Source organism: Carassius carassius, chromosome 15 (genome assembly GCF_963082965.1).
Source record: "Carassius carassius chromosome 15, fCarCar2.1, whole genome shotgun sequence".
NCBI classification, from domain to species: Eukaryota; Metazoa; Chordata; class Actinopteri; order Cypriniformes; family Cyprinidae; genus Carassius; species Carassius carassius.
This window is the reverse complement of record NC_081769.1, coordinates 33655706-33671201: the sequence shown is the minus strand read 5'-3', so window position 1 is coordinate 33671201 and position 15496 is coordinate 33655706. Positions and strand designations below refer to the sequence as shown.

The window sequence follows — 15496 nt, the reverse complement described above, 5'->3', positions numbered from 1 at the left end:
GTGTTATGAAAAAAAATGACCCTTTTATTAAAATATATTTCCAAATATCATTTCTTTGTTGTCATGAAGAAGAAAAAACAAAACAGTATTTTCCCTTTGTGTTTGTAATATCTAATCTTACATAACCTCTGGCACTGTACAGATGCATAGGAACGAGTGCCAGAACTATTGCTTTGATTATATCGTTATTCATAAAGTCATATTTGGTGTTTCTCCACATCTCAAGCACTTCAAATGAAAGGCGTCTTCTTTTACTGATCACTAAACATGATCCTGTCATCCTTAACCCATACGAGTGTGAATGGATAATAGCTATAAATATTCATTCTTAGGTGAACTAGTGTTCTGAAGCACTTTGTTTCGTTCTGCTGGATATTTTAAAGTGTCCTCATCAGTCTGGTCCACTAATAAGTAAGCATCTCTCTGTTTTAGTGCGGTGTGTCCAGAGAGACGGAGAGTCTGAAGGCCAGAGGAACGTGATCTGTGAGTCCAGCCAGCTGCGTCACGTACGTCATCTCCTCCAGCTCCTGAAACACAGCACACACTTGAGATATTTACAGCTTTCATCCAAAGTGACATTCAGGCTAAAGAGTTTGTTCCCCCTGGGAATTAAACCCATGACTTTTTGTGCTGCTAATGCAGTGCTCTACCACTGAGCCACAGGAACAATACTTCATGGCACCAACAACAAAATAAAAAATCTAATTAAAATTGACCCAAATATATTCAGAAATTCATGCTAAATATATGTTGCAAACAGTCAAGCTCAATTAAATATAGCTACGGTAATTTAGTTCAGATTTTCTGATGTCGTGTTCACGTTTCTGTCCTTTTTAGTAGTTTCTGTTGTTTTTACATACATTTTATTCATTTTATTTTAGTACATAAAAAAAAAAAATGTTACATTGGAAAATAGCTGAAATAAAATAAGTACATTTTTTCAAAATATTTAATTTCAGTTCATTAACATTTATTTTATTACAAGTAATTGTGTATATATATATACACTATCCGTCAACATTTTTATGTTTTTATAAAAAATGCTCATCTCATTTTATGCTCATCAAGGCTGCATTTAGTTGTTTAAAAATACAGGTAAAAAATGTATATTGTGTAATACTGACAAATAATGTGTTTCTTTTTTAATATATATTAAAGTGTCATTTATTCCATTGATGTGCAGCTGTATTTTCAGCATCATTCCTCCAGTCTAGTGTCACATGATCTCCAGAAATCATGAAAATATACCGATTTATCAAGAAAAAAATCTATATATATATATATATATATATATATATAACTGTGCCATTTGAGATGTTCTGTGGCAAGTGTACACCGAGTGAATATTGAAGCACAGAAAGGATGCGCACAGTTTTGCCGTGGCTGGAGACAGAGCTCTCTCGATACAGGAGGTAATCGATCCGGCGTCCCGTCCAGGGCTCATCAGGCTCAGGATAGACCAGAGGAACACCTTCGACCGCCACCGGAGGAGAAATATAGTCCTTACGCAGCTCTTCAGTCTCCAGAGTCCTGCAGAGACCATCAGACACCCATCAGATCACAACACACATAAACCTTATGAAAGAACATCCCCAGTGTCTCACCGCTGCAGGCTGTCGGGGGTCCTCATGTTCTCATCGTACAGCGTGGGCTGCTCCAACAGCGATCCTACAAACAAGACCAACAGAAACTGTGCTGGTCAACTATTTACATTTGGAATAAAAAAATTTAAAAAAATTATATATATATATATATATATATATATATATATATATATATATATATATATATATATATATATATATTTTTTTTTTTTTTTTTTTATTTAAATATATATGTAATTATACTTGTCAACAATTTACAATTACATACTATTAATAGTGAAAAAAACAACAACACAACATCCTAATACCCAAATGAAATTTTTATATCGATTTTTTAAAATAAATAAAAACGAGAACTGCAATGTTAAATTCAAAGTTTAAAAAAGGTAAAAAAAAAAAAACAAATCTGTAAAACTACATCAAGTAAATAAAAATAAAAAAAGCAGTTATAGCCTACCTACATTTTAAAATTGGGGAAAAAAGAAAATCATTAAAAATTAAAAACAACAATATCCTAACAGTAACAGCCGAGCAGCAGTATCATTTTAGTATCATTGAAATACTACTGTTTTTATTTATATATTGAATCAGTTGCATTAACATTTTCTGTTATTTTAATTATAGTTTTTGTCAATTTTAGTATTTCCTTTTTTATTAAATACCTCTTTATTAATATTAGATGTCATTTTTTTTTTTATTATAATTCTTTTATTTATTTCATTTTTAGTTTTAGTTATTTTAGTACATCAAGTTAAACTAAATTAAAACGAGAAATATTGCCTTTACTGCTGGCTGAATTTATATATATATATATATATATATATATATATATATATATATATATATATATATATATATATATATATATATATATATAAAACCATTAAAAGACACCTATTTATTAATTGGAAAAAAAAAAAAAAAAATTTTTTTAGGTCAATATTTATTTTTTCAAGAAATAAAAAGGTTTCTTTTAATGGTTTTAATTTTAGTTTCAGCTTTAGTTTACTACAAAACTGCCTGCATTCAACCCAAATTGTCAAACTAAAAACAATAATAATAGTAAATATATATTAAAAAAACAACAACATCATATCAGTCATATCTAACCAAAATATTAATAAATAATGGGAAAAAATGCCATGTAGCTGAGGAACAGAAACTGAAACTTTCCACTCAGAAACACAGATTTTCTTTCCACGAACTGTGTATGAATGTGAACGAGGAGTAATCGAGCGTGTTACCGATGACCCAGGGCTTCTCTCTGCCAGCTGCGGCTCTGCAGGGGTCCGTGTACTCCTCAAACACACCGTGGCTTTGCTCCAGCCTGTCGTCTGAAAACACAGACACCTGAACATCCTTCCTCAACGTCTGCACAAAGACTGTGTGTGTGTGTGTGTGTGTGTGACTGTGTGTGTACCAGGAGAGCAGTTGTCAAAGTTAAAGTCTCCACAGAGCACATCAAACATCACCATCTCATCTTCTCGTCTGGTCACTGCCTGGAACTCATTGATCCATTTGGTCACCATGTTCAGCTGCTCGAAGCGAATGGCTCCTTCCCCTGAGCAGCAAATACGTGAATGCATGCATAAATAAATGCAATTATATACAAAACAATAAAACTCAATTATTCGAAAACCAATTCTTCTTGACCACTGAGATTCTAGACAATTTAGTTGCATTGGATTAGAATGCATTACACATTGCATTATCCAAAAATCAATATTCTGTTAATTATTCATTCATCCTCATGTTGTTCCTAACCTGTATTTGAGATCTGAGATCTGAGATCTTTGCCACAAGTGATTTTATTTTATTATCATATGAAGAATCGTATATAAAGTACAATAAAGTACAAAGAGTAAAATATAAAGTACAAGTCATATGGATTATTGTTGTGATGCTTTTATGGCACTTTAATGGTGTTTTGTCCTTTTTGTATGTAGCACACATCACTATGAGCTGCTGTTGTATGACAGGTTTGTGAGCGGATGATAAAATAGTTATTAATTAAATAAAATATAATTAATCATTAAAATAAAAATAAAATAAGTAATAAAATAAATAGTTTAAATAAATTATATAATTATAAATAAAATTTATTGAATAAATAAAATTTAAATAAATGTAAATAATTAAAATTAAATTAAATAATTGGTACAAATTAAATTAAATGAATTAAATAATTAATAAAAATTAAATATTTTAAATAATTAAAAAATGGGAGAAAAAAGATTAAATATGTACAAATTAATTATATAAAAAATTACATGCCTGACATCTGAGAACCTTAAACATGAAAATTAGAAATGAGTCTTTCCCTTCTAATATATATATATATATATATACATACACACACACACACACACACACACACACACACACACACACACACACACACACACACACACACACACACACACACACACACACACACACACACACACACACACACATTTTTTCAGCTTTATTTCAATTAACAAAACCTTCTTAAAGTTTTAATTCATAATAATAAACCTTTACAGGATAAATAACAGGTTTAAAATGACGTTAAGGTGAATAAATAAATAGTATTTTAACTCTCCAAGTGAACTATTTCTGTAAATGCATCACAACACTTGCCTTCAGGAGCGTGCAGGTGAGTGCAGTTAATATACCCCACCATTTTCTTTTCACCTTTTTGCAACCCGATTTCCACCTTGTGAGAAAATTAAATTTTTACTTTGTTAGTTTCCGAACCTTTATAAAAAAGAAAAAGTTCTAGATCAAAAGCGACAGGGGTGTAGTTCATCCAAAAATTAAAACTCTGTCATCATCAACTCACCCTAGAGTTGTTACAAACCTATTACGAGTTTCACCAAAGAAGATATTTTAAAGAACGCTGAAATTAAATCAATTTGATGTTGCATTTGTGAGATGCTGCAAAAGACGCGAGACACGAGTGCAAAGGTCATACAGTACACATCGTTTAGCGTGTTAACTTAGAAAAACAATGGGAAAGTAGCACATTGCAATTGAAAAACGCATTCTGTGTGAACGGTCCCTAATTTGACACAATTAGAGCCCGACCGATATGGATTTTTGGGGGCCGATGCCGATATTAACTCGAAAAGAGCCGATTTATAAGCCGATATTTTGATTTTAAAAATAATCTGGATATTAGACCCATTTCCTATAAACTGCATTTACACAACATTCAATAGCAAAATATCTGCCTGTTCTATGTATGTGGGCTGTATAAACCATTTTCCAGAATGGACTATGTTAAAAAAAAGCCTTAGATTACAGTCTCAATGACTAAACAATTGCACATCAAAAGTATATATTTTTTAATGATCAAAAAACAGTCTGGTTTTAAACATTTAACACTTTTACTTTCTTCCAGTTGAAGCTGGTTTTAACAGTCTGTGTTTACTGTAAATAAATTATAATACTAAAGTTAAAGTATTTGCAGAAGTAGTCCCACACTTTGCTGCTACAGCATTCACCTTTTTCAGCCATCTGTAGGCAGAAAGAGAGACGGAGAAAGAATAAGCATGTGTATTAATAATATCACCATGTATCATTAGAATTATAATAATAATAAACTGGGATCTCCTACATAGGCAAAAATGAGAAATATATATATATTTTTTTATTTGTCAAGCAATAGGTATTACCTACTTATATTTAACAATATTATTTCAACATTTTCCTGTTATGTCTGTAAAGCTGCTTTGAAACAATATGTAAAAAAAAAAAAAAAAAAAAAAGCGCTTGTTCAGCTCACATTTATTTACATGTCCCCTCTGGTTTAATCATTTCTGACGCACCTACTGTAGTTACTGTAACTACACTATATTTGCTCTCACAGACACATTCACAACAGACCCGTATATCTTCTCCTCTTCTCTTTGTGCAGTCTGAATCAAAACATCGTCTTGCCTACTATTACCGGAAGATTACGGAATCAATTCGAAGTTGAATGGTTAACGTTAGTGTCATGAACACACCGCTGTCAATTTTGAGAAGAACCACCTTCAAACAAGTTAATAGCAAGCATTTAAGGGGCCTGCTAAAAAGGAAGCTATTAGCGTTAGAGTAACGTAACCAGCCTGAATTCACCAAATTGTTCTCTGGACCTGAGGGTAGCCTCTTCTTCCTTGCTTCTCTCTTAATTCTCATCAGCAGGACTAGCGCTATCGCTCGCTTCTTACAACGGGACAGATACATGTTTGCTGCTGACCGAAAGGAGGAGGAACAGACTATGAAAGAGCTCCCGCTAAACGTTTTTAAAACTCCGCCTACGCCATAGCGCAGCGCAAATCGCGTTGTATCTGAAGGGCAACGCTGAGCCCAGCGGCAAGCGCCGTGCATACCGCGTCCTGTGTGAAAGGCCCAATTACGCGGTCATTATGTGGGAAACACACCGCAATAGAATAAGAATAAGTTAAACGCTAACGTTATAGTTTGACCTCCTATTAACGTTCGCGCTCTTCCACTGATAAACATGGTATTAGCTTTGTGGCTAATCTAATATAGCAATGCATTAGCGGCTGTAAGTGATGTTACAGAATATTTAGAAGTGATAATGATAGGACCGTTAGCTAGAACTACCACACAGTTTTTATATACAGGGTATGAACTAAATCTATAATCATTTCACATGACGAACGACAGACTCACCGTCAAAACAGTTGATCGCTTTCTTCTGTAGTGGACTTCTGGCGCTGTTGTTAACTCTGGAGCTGCAGAGCTCCCTCTGGTGGGCACACTATGCAACACTCATAACATGAGTGAAGCATGAGACTCTTTTTCTCATGTTTCATCGGCCGTTAAAAATGCCGATGCCGATTTATATGCAATTAGCTTATATCGGCCGATATATCGGTCGGGCTCTAGACACAATGTCTTAAAAACGTGGCAGTCATGTACGGGATGCTACTAAACGGTCATAGTGTGTTTACGTAGAAAAACAATGAAAAAACAACGCATTCATAATGATAACGATTTTCATTTTTGATGAACTGTCCCTTTAAATCGAATATCGTACCTTTACAGTGAGCAGTCCTTTAGCAGCCAGAGCGTCTTCTCCTCGTCCGTTGGGAAAGCAGCGATACTCAGCCTCCATCACGGGAAAGCGACTAGCAAGAAACAAACCGCTGTTAAAAAACTTAAAAGACGAGCACGCTCCAGCCGGCTGGCAGGCGTAGACGCCGACGTCGTAGAGCACGTGTCCGTAGAGCGGAGCGAGCGCTCGCGTGAGCTTCATAGCAGCTCGCTTATCGAAAACCTCCTGGAGACACACGACATCCACGGAGGACGGGAACAGAGCGGACACTTCCACCGGGACGTCAGCGAGCCGAGGCGGATGCTTGTGAGGGTTGGGTTTGGGAATGCCGTCGGCTTCGGAAACATCTTCCGTCTGATTGGCCGCGAAAACATCGATGGATCCATACGCGGATGGCGGCGGTTGTGGGATGAAACTGTTGGAGGGCGTAACAACGCCGCAGCTGCTGGGAGAATCGACGAAAATACGGATGTGAGGGCGGGTGACGCCTTGGACGATGCTTTTCCCGATGTACGCCGCGCGTTTTTGTGTGTGCCCGAGGTTGTTAAAGCGTGCGACACCGTCGGGAAGCAGACACAGGTTTCCCGTCAAAAACCCAAAGCTGACTTTCCCGGTCTCTTCCCATCTAGCATTACGGTCCTCCATAGGAATGATCTGCTCTTGATGGTGATACGCGAACGGCCGGCGTACGGCCTGCAGCGGTGCCCACAGCACGAACCCCAGCAGCGCGAACGGCGTGGAGATCACGAACAGGATGAAGAAGAGGACGGAGCCAAAGACGACCTGGAGCGGGTGGAGGTAGCACTCCATCTCGCGCCGCCACATGCGCTCCAGACTGGTGGAGATGCAGACGGCGAGGAGACGGTCCAGGAACCAGAAACAAGGGAAGATCAGACCCCATCCTACGGCATGGAGGCCTTCCAGGAAGAAATTGGGGAAAGGAGACTCTCTTAAAGACATGCCTCAGCGCCGCACGCCAGTGAAACACACGTTCACATCTCAGATCCTCCACACAAGCGCTGGAACTCTGGAAAACACAAACACAGTGGGAAAACTTGTTAGGAAAGCCGCGAGGGAGAGCTGCATCATTAATCCAAATTAAATCGCAATCACGCTGTGATTGTAAGCATTTAGTACTCCATCAGTTGTTGCAAATAAACATTTCTTCTTAATATAATTTTATTTAAATACGGTCTGTGTTTTATTTACTCTTAAACTATTTCAAACTAAAATTGCTTAAATCATATGTGTCCCTGGAGCACAAAACCAGTCAATTTGTTGAAACTGAGATTCATATAACACCTGAATAAATACGTTTTTCATTGATGTGTGGTTTGTTCGGAGGACAATATTTGTCTGAGATGCAACTATCTGAAGATCTGGAATCTGAGGGAGCAAAAAAATCTAAATATTGAGAAAATCATCTTTAAAGTTGTTTAAATGAAGTTCTTAGCAATGCATATTACTAATCAAAAATAAGTTTTGAAATATTTACGGTAGGAAACTTACTAAATATCTTCATGGAACATGATCTTTACTTAATATCCTAATGATTTTTAGCATCAAAGAGAAATGTATAATTGTGACCCATACAATGCATTGTTGTCTGTCGCTACAAATATACCCCAGAGACTCAAAATTGGTTTTGTGAAGCAGGGACACAAATATGGTTTATCCAAGTTCTACTTATTATAATTTTCATTATAATAAAGTATATTTACAATGCAATGCTAAGTGAGTTTGGAATAAAACATTATTATTTTGAAAACATGACATTTTTTATGACTTTTTAGGGACAAGAGGTTCATAAATGCTTCTCGTGTTTGGAGAGATTTAAAAAAATCGGAACAAGAATTCTACAAAAATTTTACATTTTACTAAAACCAAATATAAAAAAAAATTATTTTAAAAATAATAATAAAAAATTACTGTGTTATTAATTTACCTATAAATAAATACAATTTATTACTTTAAACAAATACAACAAACAAATATTTAAACAAATATTTAAAAACATCACTTTGTCGCAGAGTAAACATTTATAATTTTATTTTAGTTTACCGTGAATAACAAAATAATTTAAAAAAAATATTTAAAAATATATTTATATAAATTAAAACTACAATAAAAACAATAACAAATAAATAGACATCTTTTAAACAAATACATTAACATTTGCATAAAAGGCGGTTCCATCCATCCATCCATCTTCTTCCGCTTATCCGGGGCCGGGTCGCGGGGGCAGCAGTCTAAGCAGAGAACCCCAGACTTCCCTCTCCCTAGACACTTCCTCCAGCTCTTCTGGGGGGACACCGAGGCGTTCCCAGGCCAGCCGGGAGACATAGTCTCTCCAGCGTGTCCTAGGTCTTCCCCGGGGTCTCCTCCCAGTGGGACGCGCCCGGAACATCTTCCCGGGAAGGCGTCCAGGAGGCATCCGGAACAGATGCCCGAGCCACCTCAGCTGACCCCTCTCGATGTGGAGGAGCAGCGGCTCTACTCTGAGCTCCTCCCGGGTGACTGAGCTTCTCACCCTATCTCTAAGGGATCGCCCAGCCACCCTGCGGAGAAAGCTCATTTCGGCCGCCTGTATCCGGGATCTTGTCCTTTCGGTCATGACCCAAAGCTCATGACCATAGGTGAGAGTAGGAACGTAGATTGACCGGTAAATCGAGAGCTTTGCCTTGCGGCTCAGCTCTTTCTTCACCACGACAGACCGGTACATCGACCGCATTACTGCAGAAGCTGCACCGATCCGTCTGTCGATCTCCCGTTCCATCCTTCCCTCACTCGTGAACAAGACCCCAAGATACTTAAACTCCTCCACTTGAGGCAGGAACTCTCCACCAACCTGAAGTGGGCAAGCCACCCTTTTCCGACTGAGGACCATGGCCTCGGATTTGGAGGTGCTGATTCTCATCCCAGCCGCTTCACACTCGGCTGCAAACCGTCCCAGTGCATGCTGAAGGTCCTGGCTTGATGAGGCCAACACGACAACATCATCCGCAAAGAGCAGAGACGAAATCGTGTTGTCACCAAACCTGACCCCCTCTGGCCCCTGGCTGCGCCTTGAAATTCTGTCCATAGAAATCATGAACAGAACCGGCGACAAAGGGCAGCCCTGCCGGAGTCCAACACGCACCGGGAACAAGTCTGACTTACTGCTGGCAATACGAACCAAGCTCCTGCTCCGGTCGTACAGGGACCGGATAGCCCTTAGCAAATGGCCCCGGACCCCATACTCCCGGAGCACCCTCCACAGGCCGCCGCGAGGGACACAGTCGAATGCCTTCTCCAAATCCACAAAGCACATGTGGACTGGTTGGGCAAACTCCCATGAACCCTCCAGCACCCTGTACAGGGTATAGAGCTGGTCCAGTGTTCCACGGCCTGGACGAAAACCACACTGTTCCTCCTGAATCCGAGGTTCTACTATCGGCCGGATTCTCCTCTCCAGTACCCTGGCATAGACTTTCCCAGGGAGGCTGAGAAGTGTGATCCCCCTGTAGTTGGAACACACCCTCCGGTCCCCCTTCTTAAAAAGAGGGACCACCACCCCGGTCTGCCATCCCAGAGGCACCGTACCCGACTGCCACGCGATGCTGCAGAGGCGTGTCAGCCAAGACAGCCCCACAACATCCAGAGACTTGAGGTACTCAGGGCGGATCTCATCCACCCCCGGTGCCTTGCCACCGAGGAGTTTCTTGACTACCTCGGTGACTTCAGCTTGGGTGATGGACGAGTCCACATCTGAGCCCTCAGCCTCTGCTTCCTCAATGGAAGACGTGACAGCGGGATTGAGGAGATCCTCGAAGTATTCCTTCCACCGTCCAGCGACATCCCCAGTTGAGGTCAACAGCTCCCCACCTCTACTGTAAACAGCGTTGGTAGGGCACTGCTTCCCTCTCCTGGGGCGCCGGACGGTTTGCCAGAATCTCTTCGAGGCTGACCGATAGTCCTTCTCCATGGCCTCACTGAACTCCTCCCAGGCCCGAGTTTTTGCCTCCACAACCACCCGGGCTGTAGTCCGCTTGGCCTGCCGGTACCTGTCAGCTGCCTCAGGAGTCCCACAAGCCAACCAGGCCCGATAGGACTCCTTCTTCAGCTTGACGGCATCCCTTACTTCCGGTGTCCACCACCGGGTTCGGGATTGCCGCCTCGACAGGCACCGGAAACCTTACGGCCGCAGCTCCGAGCGGCCGCTTCGACAATGGAGGTGGAGAACATTGTCCACTCGGACTCAATATCTCCAGCCTCCCTTGGGATCCGGTCGAAGCTCTGCCGGAGGTGGGAGTTGAAGATCTCTCTGACAGGAGACTCGGCCAAACGTTCCCAGCAGACCCTCACAGTACGTTTGGGTCTGCCGAGTCTGTCCAGCTTCCTCCCCCGCCATCGGATCCAACTCACCACCAGGTGGTGATCGGTTGACAGCTCCGCCCCTCTCTTCACCCGAGTGTCCAAGACATACGGCCGGAGGTCGGATGAAACGACCACAAAGTCGATCATCGACCTACGGCCTAGGGTGTCCTGGTGCCACGTGTACTGATGGACACCCTTATGCTTGAACATGGTGTTCGTTATGGACAAGCTGTAACTAGCACAGAAGTCCAATAACTGAACACCGCTCGGGTTCAGATCAGGGGGGCCGTTCCTCCCAATCACACCCCTCCAGGTGTCACTGTCGTTGCCCACGTGTGCGTTGAAGTCCCCCAGTAAAACGACGGAGTCCCCAGTCGGAGCACTTTCCAGCACCCCTCCCAGAGACTCCAAGAAGGCCGGGTACTCTGCACTGCCGTTCGGCCCGTAGGCACAAACGACAGTGAGAGACCTATCCCCGACCCGAAGGCGCAGGGAAGCGACCCTCTCGTTCACCGGGGTAAACTCCAACACATGGCAGCTGAGCTGGGAGGCTATAAGCAAACCCACACCAGCCCGCCGCCTCTCACCATGGGCAACTCCAGAGTGGTGAAGAGTCCATCCTCTCTCGAGGAGTGTAGTTCCAGAGCCCAAGCTGTGCGTAGAGGTGAGCCCGACTATCGTCCCTAGATAAAAGGCGGTTATTATCGTTAACTAAACTTAAAACTGTAAAAACATTTTTGTTACTTAAAATAAAAGCTAGTTAGTTGTCAAGGGGATTTCTCATTATTCTTGAGTTGAACTTGATGTGTTAAAATAACTAAACCTGAAATTAAAATATTAAAGTACAGACAAATAGAAGATATGAATAAAAGTGCAAAAACATAAAATACAAACTGATTTATATTATTTATAAGATCTATAATGGTGAATGAAAACTAGTCTGAATGACTAGTCTGTCTTTACGGAAGCTGTGGAAAAAGAAGCTCTTATTCATCCCCTTTTAAACACTAAAGTGACAGTAAAAGTGTGAAAAACAATCTTTATCTACCTCTGGGTGCAGCTAGTCAGTTGGTGACAGTGAGCTACTCCTTTCAGTTCATTTCAATGCTATTGTTCAGTGAATGGCTTTGACAAACACAGTGACGTCGCAGCCTGCTGAACAGGAGAAACATGTTTTCTTAACCTTTGCTTTGGTTGGAATTGATTTCCATGCATCCACTGATGTCCATAAAGCCAGTTTATCTTCTCAACTGGAGGTTTTCATCTCAAACTCATCACAGAGACACTAAATACAGAACCTGACAGCTGCTGCGGTCACATTTATTGCATTACATATTCTTGAAATAAAACTTCTACCTATTTTCTAAATGCACTGTATTGATGTTAATGTAAAGGATTCATGCATCATACGGTTTATTTTTTTATGATCTAGTCTTCTAATACACGAAATTATGAATTACAAAATGTTGGTCATAAATTTAACATTTAAATTTATGCATTTAGCCGATGCTTTTATGCAAACGACTAGCACTGTATTAAAGGGCATTCAGGAATCAAATCCATGAACATTATGGCAATCTAAATGAATATGTATGTATATTTTGTCTTGAGTCTCTGGGGTATATTTGTAGCGACAGACATTGTGTGGGTCAAAATGATCAGTTTTTCTTTTATGCCAAAAATCATTAGGATATTAAGTAAGGATCGTGTTCCATGAACATATTTTGTAAATTTCCTACCGTAACTATATTAAAACTTAAATTTTTGATAAGTAATATGCATTGCTAAGAACTTCATTTGAACAACTTTAAAAATGTTATATGAAATATTGTCCTCCTAACAAACCTTACATCAATGGAGAGATGATTTATTCAGCTTTCAGATGATGCATAAATCCCAGTTTTGAAATTGAATTGAAAATTTAAATTTAAATTATGACTGGTGTTGTGCTCCAGGGTCACATATGTTTTATATTTATTTTTTTATTTTTTTGCCAAAATATACACATTTTATACGTGTTGTGTGCAATTACTGAAAACATATGTGGTGTAAACCTTCACATACAAAATATATTTCACAATGTATTGGTAAGAAAGAAAATGCATTTCCAATTTTTATAGTAGCCTATTTAGTCTAAATGCAAATGTAGGTGGAAAAGCCTAAAATCAATACTAGCAAATATATATATTTTTTATAAAAACATTTAAATATATATTTGAAAAAATATATAAAGAGAGAGAAATCTATGTCTATGTACACACACACACAGATATATTCTGTAAATACAAGAACATGAACCCTCCTCCTGCCCCAAAATAGTGTTTCTTCGTTAGCTAGACTCTTCTCTTCTGTCTGTCTAATCTCACACTCACAGGGCTCTCTGAACTCACACATAACAGCCCTGCCCAGAACTACAGGACGTGATGACGTCATCTAACAGAGAGCCACCAGAGGATCTCATCTCGGTTCATTTCCCTTCATCAGTGACCCTGAGGTCCAGTACTGAAGACTCTAGAGATTAGAGGTTTACAGCGGTAGTTAAACCGCACAATGACTGTCTTAAAACGAATAGATTTATCGATCGAGAGCATTTAATGCAGTAATCGATACACTGCTGCGTTCTATAACAAGCGCGGATCAATAGTGAAATCAACACGCACTCCACGCGCGTGCTGGTGACGTCTTCGGCCATCTGCGCCTATTGCTCAGATTAGGATTATTATTCGCTCTCGAGTGATTTTCGCGTGTGATCACGTGTCACCGGTCAGAGTTTACCTGTCTGTGTGTCTGTCACTCACCTGAGCGGGGTTTGTCGTGAACGCGTGCTGATGTTGTGGCTCATCACGGTCCGTTCGTTCACCGGACAGCTTTCTGATTCACCGAACGCGGTTTACGTGACTCTCCTGATGCTCCTGTGCCTCCAGCGGTGTTGACGCGCGCGCGTACGGTATAATAGGTCATGCGCGTGCATGTGCGCGCTTCCGCAGGGAAAAAAACTGACTTCACTTCCTGGAGGTTTAAACGAGCTACTCTTTTGCTAAAGCATTACAAATTCACTTAATAATTTGTCTACTATTAAAAAAAAAAAACTTGTTGACTTGTTTTTTATTACATATTGTATACATATTCATCAACAATACTTAAACGTTCAAAGTGCCTTAGTAATATATCTACAAAAATGCAGTTAATATTTATATACTTTATTATTTATTATACATTTATTAGTGTTTATGCACAAGTTGTTGGTATTACTGAATTCATAAATACATGCTGACATGTCCGAGCAATTTTTACCAATTTAAATTTTTTCTGTATTATTTTTACAGTTGTAATGAAAGGAGTCAACAATTATCTGTTAGTCTATAAAGTTTATACGATTTAAAGTTTATAATGTTCATAAAGTTTTAGCTTTTAAAAAGGTGAAAGACCAGCAACTAGACTTAAAACCTAAATAGCTTGAATATATATATATATATATATATTCATTATTATAATTTTTTATTTTTTTAAGACTTACAACTTTCATATTATGTTTAATTATATATATTATAATAAAAAAACTATATTTTATTTATTCGTTTTAACTGAGAGAGAAAAAAAGCATTTTAAGATCCACAAAATCACAAACTTCATCTGTAAAGTCAACACAACAATACTGTCTAATTTTCCAGTTGCAATGATAAATAAAGGGTAAATTTTTTAAATATTTTAAATTATTTAAACATTTATTTATATTTTCATTTTTTTATTTTAGTTACAGTTTAAGTAATTTAATCATGTTTTTGTAATTTTTTTGTTTTATTTATTCATTTGTTTGTTTATAAAACCCCTACATTTTTCATATAGGTTATTATTTTTATTATTACAATCTTTATAGCTTTTATAACTTTTATTTTACAATTGCCATCATGCAACACTAAATTAATGGTTCATGCAATAATTTAAGTTATTTAAGTTTTTGTAATTTTGTTGGTTTTTTTTTGTCCCGTTCTTCGTGATCCCATGTTTTAAACTTTAGTTAGTGTGTAATGTTGTTGTTAGAGTATAAATAATATCTGTAAAATTCTAAAGCTCAAAGTTCAATGCCAAGCGAGATATTTTATTTAACAGAATTCACCTACATCGAACGACCCATTTGGACTACATCCCTCTAGTTCCTGCAGTAATGACGTCACTAGAACCGTTTTTTGACTAACCTCCGCCCACATCAATACACAAAAAAGGGGGGCGTGGTCTTGTTGCGCTCCAACGGAGAAGAGGAAGAGCTGCGTTTGAGTTTGTCACCATGTCGTCGAAACGCTGATATATTCATCTCGGAGTCCAATCATCTTTGTTTGGGCTTCCCAGGGACGCTGTACTTGGAGATTAATGGTTACAATTTATGTTTAACTCGTTTCCCGAAAATTATAATCCACATGTAAACCATGTGCAGCACATTTTGCTGAGGACAGCTTCCTCAATCTCAATCAGTTTAATGCCGGATTCG

The 15496-nt window shown here is 38.9% G+C and overlaps 1 protein-coding gene across 1 annotated transcript; it reads right to left on the bottom strand.

Moving 5' to 3' along the window:
* Position 1: 1 nt before the first annotated feature.
* On the bottom strand, positions 2-13952 carry smpd5 (sphingomyelin phosphodiesterase 5). Its single transcript, XM_059568602.1, has 8 exons — positions 13809-13952; positions 6637-7681; positions 4227-4302; positions 3025-3165; positions 2849-2938; positions 1605-1668; positions 1371-1530; positions 2-527 (listed from the first exon to the last, which is right to left on the bottom strand). Exons 2-8 carry the CDS (start codon positions 7612-7614, stop codon positions 429-431), a joined length of 1608 nt encoding a protein of 535 aa, XP_059424585.1. The 5' UTR covers positions 7615-7681; positions 13809-13952; the 3' UTR covers positions 2-428.
* Between the last annotated feature and the right edge of the window lie 1544 nt (positions 13953-15496).

Bases quoted from the DNA above. Each gene is read 5' to 3' on its own strand.
- smpd5 (XM_059568602.1), bottom strand. From the start codon at position 7,614: ATGTCTTTAAGAGAGTCTCCTTTCCCCAATTTCTTCCTGGAAGGCCTC. The intron at 4,303-6,636 runs GTACGATATTCG...TTTTCTCACAAG, and splicing joins AAGGACTGCTCACTGTAAAG to GTGGAAATCGGGTTGCAAAA. The intron at 528-1,370 runs GTGCGCATCCTT...GCTGTGTTTCAG, and splicing joins TCTCCAGCCACGGCAAAACT to GAGCTGGAGGAGATGACGTA.